General features: G+C 31.9%; 3 protein-coding genes across 4 annotated transcripts; 2 read left to right on the top strand and 1 right to left on the bottom strand.

Annotated features, from left to right (window-relative positions):
- The first annotated feature begins 501 nt into the window (after positions 1-501).
- Positions 502-14,970, top strand: LOC130441941 (myosin-9). 2 transcript variants are annotated; one of them, XM_056775854.1, is made up of 7 exons: positions 502-592; positions 5,990-6,155; positions 9,947-10,464; positions 10,598-10,821; positions 11,327-11,688; positions 11,753-12,120; positions 13,932-14,970. In XM_056775854.1, the coding sequence occupies exons 2-7, from the start codon at positions 6,008-6,010 to the stop codon at positions 14,757-14,759; spliced, it is 2,448 nt and encodes an 815-aa protein (XP_056631832.1). In that variant the 5' UTR covers positions 502-592; positions 5,990-6,007; the 3' UTR covers positions 14,760-14,970. The 2 variants fall into 2 exon arrangements, with proteins under 2 accessions (XP_056631832.1, XP_056631834.1); XM_056775856.1 differs by lacking the exons at positions 502-592; positions 5,990-6,155 and adding an exon at positions 7,437-7,692.
- On the top strand, positions 3,215-3,931 carry LOC130441719 (mitoferrin-1-like). Its single transcript, XM_056775502.1, has one exon. It carries the CDS (start codon positions 3,215-3,217, stop codon positions 3,929-3,931), a length of 717 nt encoding a protein of 238 aa, XP_056631480.1.
- Positions 14,971-15,352: 382 nt separating the features above from the next.
- Positions 15,353-19,844, bottom strand: LOC130441942 (dnaJ homolog subfamily B member 12). The gene is made up of 6 exons (XM_056775857.1): positions 19,341-19,844; positions 18,809-19,102; positions 17,459-17,724; positions 17,286-17,401; positions 17,046-17,209; positions 15,353-16,032 (listed from the first exon to the last, which is right to left on the bottom strand). The coding sequence occupies exons 1-6, from the start codon at positions 19,471-19,473 to the stop codon at positions 15,920-15,922; spliced, it is 1,086 nt and encodes a 361-aa protein (XP_056631835.1). The 5' UTR covers positions 19,474-19,844; the 3' UTR covers positions 15,353-15,919.
- Positions 19,845-20,043: the final 199 nt, after the last annotated feature.

Here is a 20,043-nt window from a genome sequence, read left to right as displayed (position 1 = left end):
TAGTTTCTTATTTGTTAGACCCTTTCATATGTTTTTGTTGTTATATTAATCACTTATTCCAGTAATTACAGTAAATTTGAAAACATATTTGATTCTTCAGGTTCAATTATGTAAACGTGTGAATTAACTAAACTAAATCGAAAATTTTTATTAGATAACTGAGTTAAACCATGAAAATCATATTGTATGTGGAATATAACGTGATATGAATTTGAAAAAAAAAATGTCCAGATACCTTAATTTTTTGACTATTGAAAAGTCGTATGCGCTAGAAACCTGAACAAACTTCTATTACATAATTTACACTGTTCCAAATATAATTAAGAATAAATCATTAGTTAATCCCTGGCAAAGGTAAGCGTTATATAAATAAACATTAAAAACCAGGTATTTGTTAAAATCCTACCGTCCTGTTTCACCATCCGCCATTGCTACTTCCTGACGTAGGTACATTATGAAAGCTATGTGAGTGTCTTATGCTAAAAATAACCTTTCTTTAAACTTCAATAAGCAAATCTATCTTTAAAATTTTTGTTTTAGTGCTACTTTCGCGTAAAACTAAAACGTTGAACTCGATAGTGTTTAATATTTTGTAAGTTTCAGTTTATTTTTCTTTAAATCATTCAATTCAAGTGCAGATTTAGATCCGAATCGATCGGTTGTTGTGAGTAAAAGTCTAAATCCAATAACCCAACGTTGCAGTCTTGCTTATTTCGCTATAGAAATATATTTTTATTAAATTTTTTGAATAAAATAATAAACGTTGCTTTCTCTACTACTTACGTAAAAGTAATTTCGGGAGACGTTTCGTTCAGAAATATGAGCGAATTTAATTAGATTGTGCTACAGCGATTGGTATAAGATCAGATTTCATTAAAAGAAATGCATTTACATCAACGTTTCTCAATGGAGACGCAAGTCCAACGAAGCTTGCCACAAGCTGTCCGCGAAAAGTTCAATGTTTATGTATTCTCGCATTGATTCTATTTAATATAAATTGAATTTATTTATTTATTTAACTAATTTTGAATGTCTACCGTTGATGAGCTGGAATATTTTACCTACAAGAGTACAATAACCTCCTATCTGACCGAGAGATGTCAACACAATGTAACGTTTTCTAAATTAATGTGTACTGTGATATGTGTATTAATTGAAGCTAGACTTGGAAGGTATAATGGCCGGCAAAATCATTTACTGTTGTTGTTCAAACGTAGCTCTGTATAAGCTCGACTCTTAGGACGTCCAGAAGATGCGGTTGCACTAGGAAATGCGAAAAAAAAAATAGTGATAAAACATCATGAAAATATGAGAAAGTATTGAGAACATTTTATGCTTATGAGCATGCAGATATTGTGATTCAGGGCGCTGTTTAGAGCTGTTTATGCATAAGAGAATATATTTTTTGCCTCGAAATTTGATTACAGATGATACATGGATTCACCATTACACACCCAAATCAACACCGTAAATATATAAGTGGATTGGACCTGCTGGGAGTCGTACAACTCCTCGGGTTAAAACACAATTAGATCAAATCTCATTTAAATTCTGCAGACCTGAAATAGTTTTTCCAAGGAAAGGAATATAAAACAAATAATAAATTTGTCGTTGAAACATTTGAAAAAGGGAAATACTGAGAATTTTTGCTGCACGATCAATTCGACGTAATTGAAGTTTTAATGAATTTTTTGAAAATTGTTTTTGAGGAAATTAATTTTATTGCGTACTAATGAATATAAATCTACGTCGTTCAATTGTTTACTTCGGAAAATATTTTGTTTTCAGTCATTTATATGTTACTAAAGATTCTAAACTAAATCCAGAAATAAAACATTGCCAAAAATAGAATTTAATAATAAGTAACTACGTTTTGATATGCAAAAATAGAATTTTCTTTGTTGATTCCTACCAGACCGTACATTTGGTGCTTTATACCTATAAATATTTGTTTTAAACAGGGAAGTACAAATGGAGTTTTATCAATACCAAAGTTCTGACGCAAAATTCCAGTAAAAACATTTTTTAACTATAAATTTTATCTATCAAAATATGAGACTATTTAGTCTAAGATTGTCATATAAATTAGACTAACACTCAAGTTTTGACATGTGTCAGAAATAGATTTGAAAACATATTTATTTTGTGTTAATTAATCTTATCTTATTATCTGTTTTTTTAAATAATTACCTCATAATTCATATATATGACATGAGATTTATTGGAAAAATTCAACAATAAGGTCTCTATGCTATGACCATATATGGTACCTAAATTTTAGTATTTTGGAAGCGAAATTATACTGTTGTTTTTCTTCCTATTTATTTAAACTGTTTTTAAAGGTGGGATAGATTTAAAAACACGTTGTGTCCTGCTTGATTACGTAATTTATTTATACACTTACACTAAGTACAGTACTATACACTAAGACTTATTACTAAATATTAACATATTAATTTATTTAAACATCAGATTATTTACCGACTTCTCTCTAATAAACAAGCGCTTATTTATACAAAGTTAATTTTTCGATAATTCGGTTTTAGAATGTGAACAAACAAAAACTGCAATAACAGTTTGTGAATAAATTACAAAAAACAATATCAAAACATTACCGATGTCTGTATACAAAGAAAACCTGCCCATCCGCCAAACTTTGGGTTCAATCAACATAATAGAAGAGGACCGGCTTCATGATCTACATCAATAAACAAGACAAACTACTATCTTTTGACATTCAGTGACTTATTATTTACAAAAGGTTGACTACACCAGCACACTCTGACTGTATTTGTAAGCTAGAATTCCTGGAACCGTTGGTGATATTCATGCTGAACACACTGTTTTCGCTACCACTACACCAACACTCACAATTATATTCTCTAACGCGCGTTTCTATAATCAAGGTAAACTCTTCTCTCACGACATAAACTCTGTGTGCATTATAAATGACATAAGTGACGTTTCCCGAAAGGTTAATTGTTTATAAGTACGCACAAAATACTCAGTTTTATCTTATATTTTTCACGTCATATGTATGAGCGAAGACGAATATGAATCCATAAAACACGGCAGTTTTACCACTCATCTACTAGCAGGAGCTTCGGCGGGCATAATGGAGTTTTGCATAATGTTCCCAATCGATACAGTCAAAACCAGAATGCAATCAATATCGTTCAAGGGAAAGGAAAGAGTGATCCAATTCCTAATTAAAATGATAAGACAAGAAGGTCCTTTGAGCCCAATACGTGGTATGTCAGCTATAGCTATAGCAGCCGGTCCAGCTCACGGTTTATATTTCGCAAACTATGAATTAGTAAAAGATAAACTAAAACATTTCGTAAAGAATGATCAATATGATTCTATATGTCATGGTATAGCTGGATGTACGGCTACGTTCTTTCACGATTCTATAATGAATCCATCTGAAGTAGTAAAGCAAAGAATGCAAATGCAGAATTCGGTTTGTAGGAATACTTTCAAATGTGCCGTAGATATTTATAAGAACGAAGGAGTAAGAGCATTTTATAGATCATTTTTCACAACGCTGATCATGAATATACCATTCCAAAGTATACACTTCATGATTTACGAAATATGTCAAAATATATTGAATAAAGAACGGGCTTACAATCCTGGGACGCATGTTTTAAGCGGAGGAATAGCTGGGGGAGTAGCTTCGGCAGTCACCAATCCTTTAGATGTCTGTAAAACTCTGCTAAATACTCAAGAAGGAACAAAAAATGTGGAATCACTGAAGCAAGCTGCGGGGATTGTATTTAAAACTAAAGGTCCTCTAGGTTTTCTTGGTGGTTTACAAGCTAGGATGCTTTATACTATACCATCAACTGCAATATGCTGGTTTACGTACGAATTTTTTAAGTTTTTCTTACAAAATAAAACACATATTGAACCAAAGAGAAAAGAATAAGTCATAAAAGATTTAGCAGTAATTTTTTCAACTTTTTTATACATTGAGTGTCTCTGTGTTATTTATTATTATAAAATCAAGAAATTCTCTTTGTCATTATATTTCTTATCATGTCTTGGACATTTCTATAACTGACGGTATTGAACTTAAGGAAAAAAAATAAATTCTGCAAATAGAGAATCGAAGAATCTAAGAAAACCAGGCTTATTATAAACAACAATATTGAAGAGAAAAACGACATGGTATATTTATATGGGTATATTTATCAGTTTTTTATTTGTGAGATTTTAATGTAACTGTCGAATTGAATTAAAAAGTTTTCTCGATGTAAATGAGTGACGTAAGTAACAAACATATAATTATCCGTTTTCCTGTATGATTTACAAAAGGTTACAAATTTGATTTCCCATAGACGATACCATATATAATTAAAGTAGTTTACAAATTAACAGTTTCCTTTCATTGTTCTTTATAAATTTCCAAAGAAAAATCGTTTTTTCTAAAAATAGAATACAAATTACCTAAAAATTGTAGTAATATAACCTTTTTAACGTCATTGGTAATTTTATAGACATAAATAATCAATAAGGTCAGACTTAAAGGAAGAACCAATGGAATTTTTCACATATTGATATATATTATATACGAAATTTTTGTGATAAACAATACAACAGTAATTTTCGTGACTTAAATTCAAAACTATATTTAACAGCTCAAGAATCTAATATAACTCATAAGAAATGGGGTTTTTCTGCTTTTAAATTGTGTGTGATGGTATCGACACTAGCAAAACAATGATCAGTGCGTGATCAGGACGTGAACACCCCGAGCGAATCGCGACTTGGCATCGTTATTGGTCCAAATCGGTGGCACCATAATAAACCACAAATAAAAAGTCAAGTGGGAGAGGCCATAACGCTGAAGAAGTTGTTAGATCACGTTTAGTACAGGGACGGCGTTGTGTGGTCCTGTTATATGCTCGGCTTTGGCGTTTTCAGCCCTTATAACGTGCACTATGCGTGAATATGTTTTGGTTCACTATTTTTCTTCGATGAATAGACTTCAACTTCTGCGAATAACAATAAAATACTTTCAAGAAAATAAATATCAGGAAAATATGTTTGAGTTCTGCTGGATAGATTTCAGTGCTTTTGCTTATCTTATTTGATGCATACGGCCCCAACAAAGGTGCTTGCTACACCCTGTATCTTAACCAATAATAATAATATAGTGAAACTCACAAAAATAGTATACAATCATTTCAATTTGTGTATCATTCAGTTATAACCACTTGCCAATAACACCTACGATTTCTCGTAAAATTATTAGTATGGATTCAAGGGAAAGCCAAAGAAATTAAGAATATTTTGGATGAATCATATCAAATAATATTTTTAGATTCAAACATTAATATATTATCAAACAATAATATAAAATATGACGTATACGTAATGAACACAATGATTTTTAGTTTTACATTGGCAGCGTCGCTAAAAACTAAAAGCTATAGATGAATAATAATTTGGTAATATTTGCTACATTCTTCTTCTCGATTCATTTCACATTTCCAAGTATGAGATGATTGTACTCATTTCTTTCAACATTATCTATCTTTCTTCTACTCTAAAAGTTTTATTTATTTGAATTGTCTTCTCTATTTCTTCTATTATTGGTTCTTGTTCTGTTTCTAATGCCTCCATAATTTATCCAGCCCCACTCAGTTTTCTTCGTTAATCTTCTTAGGCTGTTAATTTCCTGTACATTTATTTTAATCACATGTTTCACTCACTCTGTATAAACAAATATTTCCAAACCTTCTAAAATTAATCTCATGGTAACATATAAATGTCAACGTTCTCAATTTGGAGCATTTTATTCATCCGGACTCTCCTTTTTTTTAACTATTTTTCGATACAAAATCAATACCACCACTCCGAAGTATAAAGACGCCACTGTAAAAAAGCCAATACTTATGGGATATTTTTAGAGTTCACAATCGCCATTCTGTTTTCTCGTACGTGCTGGCAACTTTTCACGTCGAGATTTTTCTTTTTTCAGATTTCGTAAAGTGTAAACATGGGAAACGTTTCTAGTTCGTATTTCGAAGAAAAAAACGAAGACCCTTTTTGGTCCAACGACGCATCTAAATCGAAAATCGACGTAAAAAGTTCCACGAGTCATAATCCGATCAGTGCGAAAACGAACTTTAATGAAGCTGCTGCTGGTGAGTAATTTTTTATATGCATTTAAGCATTTAACTGCAATTACTCGACCAAATAGTGATTAGTGCGATATCCTTGCTTCGGATGTTTTTTTTACATTTAATATTTCATTTTCTAATTTTTGTTTCTTGGCTGTTTAACAAAATTGAAGTAAAAATTTATAGTATTATCATATCACTGGAATATCACTATTTCCTTTTGATAACATTTTTCTTTTATTTTGGCTTTGAGGACTTTTTCAAAAATCGAGAATTGATTCGTTGCTTTCGGCTCTTATTAGATTATATTAGATGAGCTAGGGCGTGAATGCAGTGATTTTTCAAGAAGAATTAAATTTCTCCAAACTTGTATATATATATATATATATATATATATATATATATATATATATATATATATATATATATATATATAATTGAAACCAAAACTAACAACTATTTTCCCAGAAACTTTTGGAAAAATATGGCTGGAACTTGGAATGAATTAGATCAGAATATCACTTGTTCAAACATCACCCTTCCCCGAAAAATGGGACTGAGGATTTCCATCAAGAAATTTGCAGTCCTTGAGGTGACTCTATCCTATTGAAACCGATTGTATCCATCGAATCCAATAGAATTATTGAGCTCTAGTATTCGAGTTCTGGCCGAAACAAAAGGCAATGGAAAGCTACCAGGCAATTTTTAGATAGTGTGGCGGTTTAGTTCTGGCGAGGAAAGGATCTGTTTCGCGATTTTTCCAGAATGTGAGCGTCTGTTAATGTAGATGAAATAGTCAGTTTTTTTGCTTTGTATATAACGAGTTATTGTAAACTGTTATTCCTCTCGCTAAATGATTTTTAATAGTCTCATGTCTTCTCTTTAACGGAAAGCTTCGTATTCATGGTGGTTTCTTCTAATTCTAATTTATCAACCCAATAGCTAATTATATTCAATTCAATCACATGATTCAAGTATGTTTCGATTCCATTCAGTTAGTTCATGTTTGTCCACTAAAAAGTTGTCCAACTACATGAAACAAACTTTCTTAAGACACAACATTTTTTGATCAACTCAAAAATTTTCTATATCCTTATCAATTTTAGCTTAGATTACTACTTCAATATCTGAAACATTGAAAATACCTTATAATGTAAAGCATACAAGTTCTTATTATTATTATCGCCAACCTGTATAACGGTGAATAAAATGAGGACAACCTGTACACACATCCATTCTCTTACTACCCGTTCCCAATGTAACCAAGTTTTTAAATGAATTTAACGAAAAAATAAGGCTTCTGTCACTTAATAAAGATTGATAGTCGTCAAGCAATTAGTTTTTCGTCTTATTTAGTTTTTAACGGCCCTTTTTCTCTATGAACATAAAAAAATTATTTCAAAGGTCGGTAATTAGTTTACTGAAATTATTTGCAGTGGCCATATCTCGAATTCTATTTGCATCTTCATAATATTTATGAAGCAGCTAATAAAATGTTTAATATTGTTCTCAAAATATTGGTTGTTGCTATTGTTAATCAATTTAACAACTAAAACTAAAGGTTAGTGATAATATTTATATATTATTTGCAATATAAATATTTATTATATGTAATTCTGCGACCATTCTACATTTTTTTCTATTAGAAAGAATATAAAAAAATGTTTCTACACTTTTAAAATTGTTCCTATAATTTTCTTTTAAATGAAATTTTACCTTTTCAATCTAGAAAAATTATTTCTTTTGTTGCGTAATAATTAGCAAAAGAATCGAAGAATGCTATAACTATTCTTTTGTAGTTTTTATGTGTTTGAAATAAAAAAAGTCATTGAAACAAAAAATAAGATATATGGGAGACATTCGGCCAAACTCATTAATATTTTTATAATATACAGTATGGAATATGTTATGGACATATTTTTCATTTTAATTAATTAATGATAGAATCGCGAATATTTAAGGTGGGGTTTAAAACGGTGGCTCTTATAAAGACGGATATATGAAAACGAATCAGAATAAAGGTTTTTTCGTATCTCTGAGTCTTACCGCATGATCCGAAATCGCAACTCTCCAGGGAAAAATCCGTGGCCATCATTTTCACCTTATAGACCCGAAAATTTTTATAGAAACGGATCGGAATTAAATTTTTTTCCGTGTCTCTAAATCTTACCATTTGATCCAAAATCACCACCCTCCACGGAAAAAACCGTGGTCTAATTTTAATCTCAGAAACACGGAAATTTTAAAACTAAACCAACCTAACCTAACCTTCTTCTTCTTCTTCTCATTCTGTCCTCTCATTGAAGGTTGACGACCGCGTCTCTGTCCCTCACAACATGAAACAATTATCCGACGCTGATATTTGTCCATTCTTTTATGTTACGGAGCCAGGATTTCTTCTTCTTGCCGATGTCTTTCCTCTACTCTGCCCTGCAATATGTTTTGTAGCAGTAGGTATTTGTCGTTGCGTAAAATGTCTCCTATGTAAGATGTTTTTCTTATCTAAATAATTGTCATCAGCTTTCTTTTGCGAACAATGCGTCTTAGTAGTTCGTCGTTGGTGATTCTGTCAATCCAGGGTATCTTCATGGAGCGTCTATAGAGCCACATCTCAAATGCTTTAAGTTTTTTTGATCATTTGAGCTTTCATGGGCCAAGTTTCCACTCCGTACACCAGTACTGACAACACATAACATTCCATGAATTCTATTCTGATATGGAGGTCTAGATTTCTGTTGTTTAAACATTGAAGAGTTCTTGACAAATGCCTTTCAAGCCATTTCAATTCTGATCTTGATTTCTTTGACTGGATCCATTTCCTAACCTAACCTAATCATCTGTATCCAATTGTCACGGATATTAGTCACTCGTGTAACGTTGTGCACTATGAGCAAGCATAGAATAAGAGTCAGAGAATAAATTACGAGATATACATAGCACTATCATCAATTCATTATTACTAATGCTACGATCAAATTATTTATTAATAATTTGTTTGTATAATTCGTTTTAAATGGCAAATTTCATCTGTAGGTGGTGTTTATCCGTGGATAAAGCTTCATTCGGCGCATTTCTTTAAAAATGTGTCTGTCTCAAAGTATATTAACCGCTTACAACACGTATTACGTACTATACTTTTTCTACGCCTATATATCTTTTGGATTGAATAATAGTACTCTGATAGATGCTTATAAAGGCGTTAATAATGAAGTAGACTCAATTTTTATATACAATGTATAGAGAAGTTGTATTTAATCGCATACTTATTACCTGATATTTTAGTTTTGATAGGACATTAATGCAGTAATTCTCTTTGTGCTATAACTTGAATTATTTTGTTTCATAATACATAATCGTCAATAGAATTTCTAGCGATGGAAAAAATAAATTTAGTTTATTTATCTGATGTACTTAAATGACCAAATGTACCAATAATTCATTTAATACGATGGTATTTTTGTTTTTATTATTCTTATTGGATAGATATATAATTTTAATAGATCAGAAGATAAAGTACTATAAGAAAATAAAAAAATCATGTGGTTTCTCATTTAAAAAAAAACTGAAGTAACATTTAATATGTTCTTCATTTGCATATATTTCATTTTGTGACAAAATTTCTAATAAAAATAATTGATTCAGAGCTTAATTTTGTGTCAAACATTTTCATTTATGTCTGTTTATACCGAAATATTTGGTACAAAAGGTATCAACTTCACGAGGATGTCTCTTTAGTTCAATTACAATTTCAACATCAACATTTTTGGAAAACCGAATTATCCATATTCATGTAAATAAAAAGTATTTTTTTACAGTTACAAAAAATATTTCCGAAGCAAACAAAGAAAAATTAAGCGAGTTCAAATTGGAATTGGCAAGAAAACACGAAAAAAGAAGAGAAATAATAGCTGGCAAACGAAAAGAAATGGAGGACTTACGAGCCGAAGTAGAAAGATTAAAAAAAGAAAATGAATCTTTGAAAGCGACTCGAGTAGATCCTTCTGACGATAATTTAACGAAATTCCGAGAAGAAATCGAGTTTCTTCATCAAGAAAAAGCCGAAGCCGATTTTTTACGTAAACAAAATGAAGAATTAAAAGAAATCGTTGAAGAGAAAACTGCACTTTTAGAAGAAAGTCAAAATATAATAGAGAAAAACAGAGAACTGAGAATAAACATTTCCGAGCTACAAAAAGATCTTCAACGGCTTAATTCAGAAATATTAAACTTCGAAACAGAGAGAGAGGATTATAGAATTCATGTAGTAGCTCTTAAAGATGTTATTTCCGTTTCAAAACACATGTTACAGATAAGAGAAACACAACTAAAAGAAGTAAGTGAATTATCTTTTCAAATTGTTCATTACAGTCTTTAAAAAGTTAATCGTTTAATAATAATTAATGGTTTCCAGGTAAAGTCAACTCAATAGTTTGTTTTTTAAAGTATGTTTCACATTTTCTTTTCAGTTGAAGGAAAAAGTGGAAAGCATCGAAAAAAGTCTATGTACTAGAGAAGCAGCCATTTTGTCTGAAGATCTTAGGAAAGAATACGAGCGACAGATTGAAAATATGAGAAATTTGAGGCTTTTGTACGAAGAAAGACAACGGGCCGAAAGGAAAGAGAAAGAAGAATTAAGATCACAATTAGCGGATGTGAAGAAAGATTTGGAACACGAACAGATGAAAAATGGGTAATTATTTCGAATAATCTAAGGTGTGCATATCAGCTCTCAATTTTTAAAGTTGAAGAAGTTATTTAACAAAAAAAAATTTTCTACGCCTATGCCAGTGAACGTCGACATTTCTTGTGGTATTAAAACAATATCATACACGTGCTTTTTGATAACAAAACTTACATTTCACGACTTATCAAATGGCAATCGAATTTTTATCTATTTACGACTTGATCTCGTCTATTTACATTAATTTTGAAATCTTCATAACTTTACATTAGATTAAAAAGTGCTGTCCCCGAAATTCGACACATTAGACAATATCTCATAAAATAAATCTGCTTCTTAGCATGTTATGGATACATATATGTATGCTTTGAATCAAGTTATGAAGTCATTTTTTCTTTACTTCTTTATAAAGATACATTTTTTTCTCTCCTGTCCCGTATCCTTTATTAAGATCGATAAAATAAAAACGAGAAAACTAATAGTATTGCATGAAACCGTAAGAAATTTGTTTTAGTGAATTGGATGAAAGAATATCTCAGTTAGAATTAGATAATTCCAAAAAATACGACGAAATCAAAACATTAGAATCCAATCTTGGGCTCTCGAAAGCGGAAAATCGTGAATATCAAGAAGAACTAGCTGTAATCAATCAACTTTTCTCTGAAGCTTTACTAAGATATAACAAAGAAATAGATTTGGATAAGCTTCAAAAACACCTTGAAGAAAATCATGGTCTCTTAAAAGACATCGTTGTTAACGAAGTTTCATCAGAAGTATCGTATGCCTTACCGAAGGTTCTTCTAGAATTAATAAACCAATTGCATGAGAATGAAGAACAAGTAGGGGAAGAAAACGCGATATCAAAGTGCGATCGAGGTAAACGTATATCTCACATACAACATTTCAACTTGTCTATTTTTGTTTGTTAAATCGTTTATAGAAGGAACAAATAATTCAACCCGTCACCAAATGAGTAGTGCAGAAGAAATCGTAGAAAATCTACCAAAAGTATGGAAAGTGTTAATAGAACTTCTCAGTCATCAAATTGTTCCAACAAATAATCTAACCGATGAACAAAATAACGATAATCCCTGTTACAAGACCGTAGTAACTCCTAAAGGTACTAGCTTAGTATTAAGTGTAAGTCAAACGTTCATTAGACTCAAGGATCTCATATTGGAGAAGAAATCTCTAGAGAAAGAAACTGCACATTTGAAACATCTCAATTGTCACTTGGAAAACAGGCTTCAAGATCAAGAGAAGAGGTTAGAGGTGGTGCAGAGTGAATTATCAAAAACGTGGCTTGTCGTAAGTTTCATACAAACATATCACTCTTTGGTATACGTTGTTCGAACTTAGTTGAAGCCTCATGGATTTTTAGTTTCTTTGTAATATAATTAAAATAATTAAATAAAATATTTTGATTGTCCTTTTAATTGATTTGATAGAGTTTTAAAAATCGTTGATGACAAAAGATTTCACTTTCTTCAACTAACTTTGTACAACTTAGATCATTACATACTCAACGTCAGATAACTAATTTCCTGTCACGACAAAGTTTATGTTGACTCTGATTAAATAATAAACTTAGTAATTACCTTCACTAAGATTCATATGTTGTATGTCAATCAAAAGATTGGTTTCAGCAATTATTGCGAGGTTCAGCTCGTTTTAGTGTCAAATCACTCGGAAAACAAGGGCAACAACGAGGCTAATTCACTCCATAGATTGGGATCAGCGATTGCTGCAAGATCCAGCTTGTTTGAATGTCAGATCGCTTGGAAAATAACGGCTATAAGGAGGCTAATCCGCTCCAAATATTGGTTTCAGCAATTATTGCGAGGTTCAGCTCGTTTTAGTATCAAATCACTCGGCAAATGAGGGCAACAACGAAGCTACTTCACTCCATAGATTGGGATCAGCGATTGCTGCAACATCCAGCTATTTGATTGTCAGTTCACTTGGAAAATAAGGGATACAACGGGGCTAACCCGCTCCAAAGATTGGTTTCAGCGATTATTACGATGTCCAGCTCGTTTTAGTATCAAATCACTCGGCAAATAAGGACAACATAAGGCTAATTCGTTTCAAAGATTGGGATTAGCGATTGTTGCAATGTCCAGCTCGCTTTACTGTCACATCACTCGGGAAACAAGGGCACACAAGAGGCTAATTCGCTCCAAAAATTGGGATTAGCGATTGTTGCAAGATCCAGGTTGTATGAGTGTCAGATCACTTGGAAAATAACGGCTATAAGGAGGCTAATCCGCTCCAAGTATTGGTTTCAGCAATTATCGCGAGGTTCAGCTCGTTTTAGTGTCAAATAACTCGGAAAACAAGGGCAACAACGAGGCTACTTCACTCCATAGATTGGGATCAGCGATTGCTGCAACATCCATCTATTTGATTGTCAGTTCACTTGGAAAATAAGGGCTACAACGTGGATAATCTGCTTCAAAGATTGGGATTAGCGATTGTTGCGATGTACAGCTCGCTTTGGTTTCACATCACTCGGGAAACAAGGAAGGAACAAGGAAAGAGGCTGGTTCGCTTCAAAAATTGGGATCAGCGATTGTTGCAATGTCCAGTTCATTTGAGTGTTAAATTACTCGGACAGCAATGGCAAAAACAAGACTATTTCGCTTGCTAGATTGAGATCCGCAAAACCACCAGTAGGTTTACCGCCCAATCTTGGTGAAACCAAAAGTGTAGCTATCAGAGCTCTGAGAAGTCTGCGAGCAAGATTGGGATAAAAAAAATACCTAGAATTAGTCAAGCTAAGGTACATGTAGATAGGCCTTCTCTTGTCTTACTAATCAACTGCTCCACTTAAACAGGTGCGAAATATGACTGCTGACTGGTCATTTATACGAACACGGTCAAATAAGACGTCATCTCCGTGCTATAGGCATTACGGCCGATGAACTATGATATGTTCTTTGCAAAATCTTTCTAGCTTCTATACATTATATGTTGGAGTGAGTTATTGGTCTTTTAAATATTTTGTATCTAAAAATTTTGAATCAAAAGTTTCATTTCTTTAGAATTCGTCTTTGTGGATTAAATATGTCAACAAAATCTGTCTAGTTGCATCAATATTAACAGTATTTGTTCTTCAGGTCGGAAAACTTCAAAAACAACATCAATTGCTGCACACGCAAGAAAAAATTCTGCGTTACGAGCTCGCCCAGAAAAGAAAACTTCTGAATGAATTAAAAGAAGAATTAGAATATAGCAGAGAGAAATGGGCCCAAGCAAGAGAAAAAAACACCAGCACTGAGGAGCAATGGAGACAATTGAGAAGTGAATTTGCTAACAGAAGAAATACCACCACGGAAGACGTAAATAATAGCGCTGAAAGTGGATATAGTGACGATAGAGAGGGTTTAAGTGACGAAGAACCGGGATATGAGACTGATGTATCTGAATGTGCTCAAAAAACTGGAGAGGACGCTGATTTGAATGAAGCTATTGTATCGATAAGTCAAATTGAGACTATAATCGATACTAACGAACAAAAGTCGGAAGAAGAAAATACACCGACTAATTTAGATAGTGAAAAGCAGCTCACATATTTAAATGAAATTTCTGACATTGAACAGATTCACGAGGTGAATGGCGAGGAAATAATATTGTCTTCCAATATAAATAACACAGAAATGCCAAGTACGTCAACTTCTAGATTGGAAGAATCGAGGAGAATATTCGAAGAAAGGTTAGCTAAAAGAGAAGAACGACTTAAACGGCTGGAAACCCAGGCCGAAAGTTTGGTAACTAAAACAGCTAACACAGCAAATAGAAGCGTAGAAATTTGTAATAAATTAGACGGTTTACACATAGCTTATGGTCAAAGTCAAGAAAGTATAGATACAACAACAGAAGACGACGTTGAACAAAATGATACCGAAAGTAGGGAACAAGCTCAAGATAATGATGGTGGTGATTAAAAGAATTTTAGTGCTCGAGTGTCACATATCACAGAAACAAAGTATTTTTATAGTACCTAATATCAATTTTATGGTTACCTATAATTAGGTATTATTTTTCTATTGTTTTAGAATTTGTATTAATATTAATTTGAAGAATGTTATTATTATAATTTTGACATGTACCTAGACATATTTTATATGGAAATAAATTATATATTAATGTTAGAAATTTCTAAAAATTAAAAAAAAACAATTTTATAACAGAAGGGAGAGTTTTTTGCTTATCAGGAAGTTCTTGGTGATCCTTATTTGATGGACCTGCCAAAGGAGATGTATATCCTGAAATTTTGTCTAGATGACCACACTAGTGTGCTACCGTCGGCGAAGCTAAAGATCGGATTTGTGATTTTGTCGAGTAGATCGTTGATGTAAAGTAGAAAGAGAGTAGGTGACAAGATGCATCTCTGGAAAACGCCTGGATCAGTTTTTGAGAAAGCTACTAAACCAGTCGATGAGTGATCGTGTGATCTGAATTTATTTAGAAGGTTGACATGCTAAATCCTGTCAAAAGGCTGCAATTGATTCTTCACTTAAAAAAGAAAACAAAAATATTTTCCACTTACATTTATTAATAATATATTCACATAAATTTACAACAAATAAATAAATATGACATTTTTAAAGAATCCCTGTGATATTTAACGAGATAAAACAATAAATAGTCAACAGCCAGATATATCAACAAAACATTAATTACTGTCATTGTTGAAGATAGTTTGTAGGTTTAGTAGAGTTATAAGAAATCTTGTATATATAAAATTTTATTATTTATCTGGGATAACCTAAAACAGAAAACTCACACAAATTTAAACCAAAGTATTGAAGTCCGTGTCAGAAAAACGTCCACTGTACAGTGTATGATATTTGATAGAATATGATATATTTGAAAATTGACTAACAATTTCCTCTTATATTAATCCACTTGTGACAGTTTTAAATGTTAAAATTATTTTACACTCTTATCAAATATTTAACTATTCATACATAGACCTACATTTCTAAGACTTCCATAATAAAACCTCGTAACGATTGGAAAGAATAAATAAGACTGTCATTAAATAACCTCCTATAAATTGGTGAAGTAATATAATAATATATAATTCGTTATTTTATTTCAATTATCTATTCCTAAGGTTTTGTAGTTGTTCACAAGAAGGCATTTTCAAATTTTGGGCGTTATGGTATAGTTCTTGATCTCCGAAATTCCGTGCTTTCCATATCATCGATTCTTCTGTAAAAAGAATAAAAAAAATATATTTTACTTGGATCCTTGGGGTGCAGGGCGACGCCACGCGAGTTCCATCTATTAAGCAATCGTTACAACAAGGCGTCGGCCATGTTGTTGATGTGTTTCAAGGAGATAGGACATTCCAGAGCATTGCTAGTGATTAATGTTTGAAGAAGTAAGGGGGATATAGTGAGAAATTAACTCCTCATGAGCGTGAGCGCTATCAGAAGAAAGTGTGGTTGTGACAAATTTGAGCTGCAATACAAAGATATGGAGGAATATAAGGACCAGTGGCCACGAATTAGACAGACTGGAGTATCTAGTTTTATGCACGAACTTTACAACCAAAGAAGTTATAAAGAATTACATTTTCCAATGTATGTTTATACCTAAATTATTTAGAGCCCTACAAGTTGTTTCATGATTTTTGAAACTTTATATAAGGTGTCTCAAACAAAGTTTACCTTCACTTATTGTATGAATGCGGCTATTCGAAGGGGCGAGGGAGATATATCAATCGGTAGGTTTCCTCTTGGAAATTTAGTTGCTATTGAGTTTTCTCGGGAGAAGACCGTACATTGTATGTGCGTGAGTTTTACAAAAACGGTAATTTGTCGAGTATAACGCAAAAAAAATTAAGTCTTTTCTATGCTTAATGTGATGAATAATTTGCGTTTTTATTCATTTGTCAATCCACTGAGAAAAGCAATCAGTTTTCTAATTTCTCTTGAATAATAATTTATCTTTGCTTTCACTGTAACTTTTGTGATTTTCCATTTTTAAAGCATTTCAATTGTAGATATTTAGATATATAACAAAATAAAAGCTCATTCCGTTCAAATTCCTGTATTACCAAATATCACAGTTATTTATATCACAAAAAATAAATGGGTTTCTAATATTGATTCAATAGTTACTGCAATCATATTCCTGAGTTCTCAATATCTTGACAACAATTTGAACGAAACGAGTGATTCTCGAAAATATTTCGTATATGACATAAAAAACGCAATTACTGTAGCTCTTTTCCCTGTAGCAGGCATGTTTTAACGTCTGTATATATTCTTCTTCCACTGACATCTCTAATCGTTTCACGGATCCTTGGTATTCCAGATGGAAATTATCTTTTACATAGTAAGGTATGTTCAGATTGTATGTTTTCCGTAGTATGGGATATTTTCTGGAAAACAAAAGAGTTTCCTTAAAATTTGATAATATTATCAAAATAGCAGATCAAATGAGAAGATAATACTTACGAGCTGGCTTGTAAGCTATAAGCTGGATCAGAAATGAATAAACTTGATGCCATAGATAATAATATTGCCAACAAAATGGGTAACAGTTGAATGAATGCAGTATAACTACTTTGTTGCTAGAAAACATAAATAAAAACTTAATAAACTTCTTTTTCACTTTTCAAATTTATTACCTCCCTGTGATGTCCATGATGTTCCTGGTGTGACTGACTAGAAGTAGTTTGCCTTTGCCATCGGCCGCCTCTTCGAACATAAACATTTGAACCACTGAAACCTCCACCGAAAAACATATTGAATAACTCTTCGGCTGTCGCATCAGACTCAAATCCCCTCGTAAACGTATGATGATGTGAATGTGAGGATACTCTGTCTTCGTCTGATCCATACAAGTCATACTGTTTTCTTTTCTCAGTATCTGTTAGAACAGCAACTGCATTTCCTGATAAGTTAAAAATGGTTAACACCTCAATAAATTCAGACAATCTTTGTAAGGCTACAGAACAGCTCTCTGTTTTTTTTATATCACTCAAAATCAGAAAAAACTTTATTGGCATGATTATTTTAACATATACTAATGGACTTTTTATTTCTTCTCACCAGCATGGCTAAGAGATTGTAAGTTAATTAGTTCATACTACAGAAGTATAGTTATAGTTAGATTTTATATGATTCATTTTAATTGAAAAAGAATCAATTATTAGGACTACACCCTTCAATAAACCAATTTGCTGTGGATATTGTGTAATCTGTTTGACCATATACCCTGATGTTTGGTTCTGATTTCTGTGCCAATAGTATCTTCCAACAATTCCATTGGTAGTAGCACTGTAACTACTTCTTTAGCATCATTCTCCTTGCAGTCCTTTTTGCATTTGCATTTGCAAGCTTATTTAGTGTCACAAAACTAGGAGAATACCTCACAAAAGCTCATTAATTACCACTATTGATGCTATTGTTTTTGAGGCTAGCTGGCTATCCCTGTAGATTGTTCTATTTCTGATTGATTCAAGACTTTTCAGCATCTTCAATAATATTAACTTCTATATGAAAGTGACAGCTTAGCAACATTTCGGTTTAGAACAAATTGAATATTTCACAAGACATATAAGATCCACATATTCCAATTTTTATACACCCCTAGCCTTATTTTATTTTTACTTTCAGTGATATACTTGAATTACTGCTATTTAGATCAAGATAATAGAATATTTCGTGTAAAATCTGCTATTCTTAGAAAGTATAAGAAAAGTCAGATATTCTGAGCAGTATTACATAGAAAGATAAAAAAAGTGACTCAAAATCAATTTTTAATTGTCCCTTTGGAAATTATAATTATTAAATATATATATATATATATATATATATATATATATATATATATATATATATATATATATATATATATGTGTGTGTGTGTGTGTGTGAGTGTGTGTGTGTGTGTGTGTGTGTATGTGTGTGTGTGTGTGTGTGTGTGTGTGTGTGTGTATTAACAATATACATATTAAACGAAATTTGTTACTTACCAACAGCTTTAAAAGCTTCAGATGCACCAGGACATTTATTTTTATCAGGGTGCATTTGCAGTGCCAATTTTTTATATGCTTTTTTAATTTCCGAATCAGTAGCATCTTTACTAACCCCTAAAATTTCATAATAATCTTTGCATTTTTTAATCCTCTTAACTGCTTCCTCCTGTTCTGGGGTATAATCAGGAGTTTTACTTTCTGTTTCTACTGGTTTCTGGGCTGTTGTTCTTTTTCTAGGTTGGGTATTTTCAGCATTACTCGGCGCCATTAGATTTATTTGAATCAAAAGATCTAGAAGACACAAAGTTTTATCCTTGAATTTGGATTATTATTTAATTAGAATTAACTGTTTATTCTTCATATTTTTAAACAAATAACTGGCTGCTTGTCATTGTAATACTCACCAAACAACTAAATCCCAAAAGTATGAAATATTTAACGATAAATATGCGAAATATGTATAAGGTTTCAGTAATTAGTTATTATAGATACATATATTTAATATGCAAATATTAGTAATAATAAATACCTTTGGCTTTATGCGTGGGGAACAATTTCTCGGCTTTCAACAAATATTTTTCAGCTTTTTCTCTGTTTTTATCTCTGATATATTTTTCCGCTAATTCAATACAATGTAGAGCTTCATCTTTATTTCCTTCCATTTTTAATATTAGTGGTTTAAATATTTAATTAGTACTTTGTGTGGATCAATTTAACATTTAACAGCTGATGTCATTCTTTTGATGTTGACAGATCGTTTATCTACTGACGTATTATACGCAAGCGTTATTGTTCAGTAAAAAAATTTTGTATTTTTTAATAAATTAAGCAAATTTTGATAACCAAGTAACCCACAAATTTAAATACTATGAAAATACTTGACATAAATCACATGACATTTCCAACATTTGCAACCTTTGGACATTAGACTATTGGTGCATTTCACTAAAACTCTTTTGCGACTACTATCGTTGTGGTCGCGGCGAAATCATCACTTTTGACGTCATGACTAACGTTCACAACGACCCATGACAAGTGAGCTTTGAAAGAATTAGCGAAATTTTTAAAATTCAAGCAACGCAGATTTGATATGGGATATTATAAGTACTTTTGAAGCATTCTTGTGACGTACAACCAAATATTTTACCATCGCCGTAGAAGATATTTTCATTTTGCACCCTATTATATTTATGTATATTTGTTCATCTTTCAAATCATAATACGGTATCAAT

This window comes from Diorhabda sublineata, chromosome 3 (genome assembly GCF_026230105.1).
Source record: "Diorhabda sublineata isolate icDioSubl1.1 chromosome 3, icDioSubl1.1, whole genome shotgun sequence".
In the NCBI taxonomy this organism is placed as follows: Eukaryota; Metazoa; Arthropoda; class Insecta; order Coleoptera; family Chrysomelidae; genus Diorhabda; species Diorhabda sublineata.
Note: the sequence above shows the minus strand (reverse complement) of the source record. Positions and strands in the feature narration are given on the sequence as shown.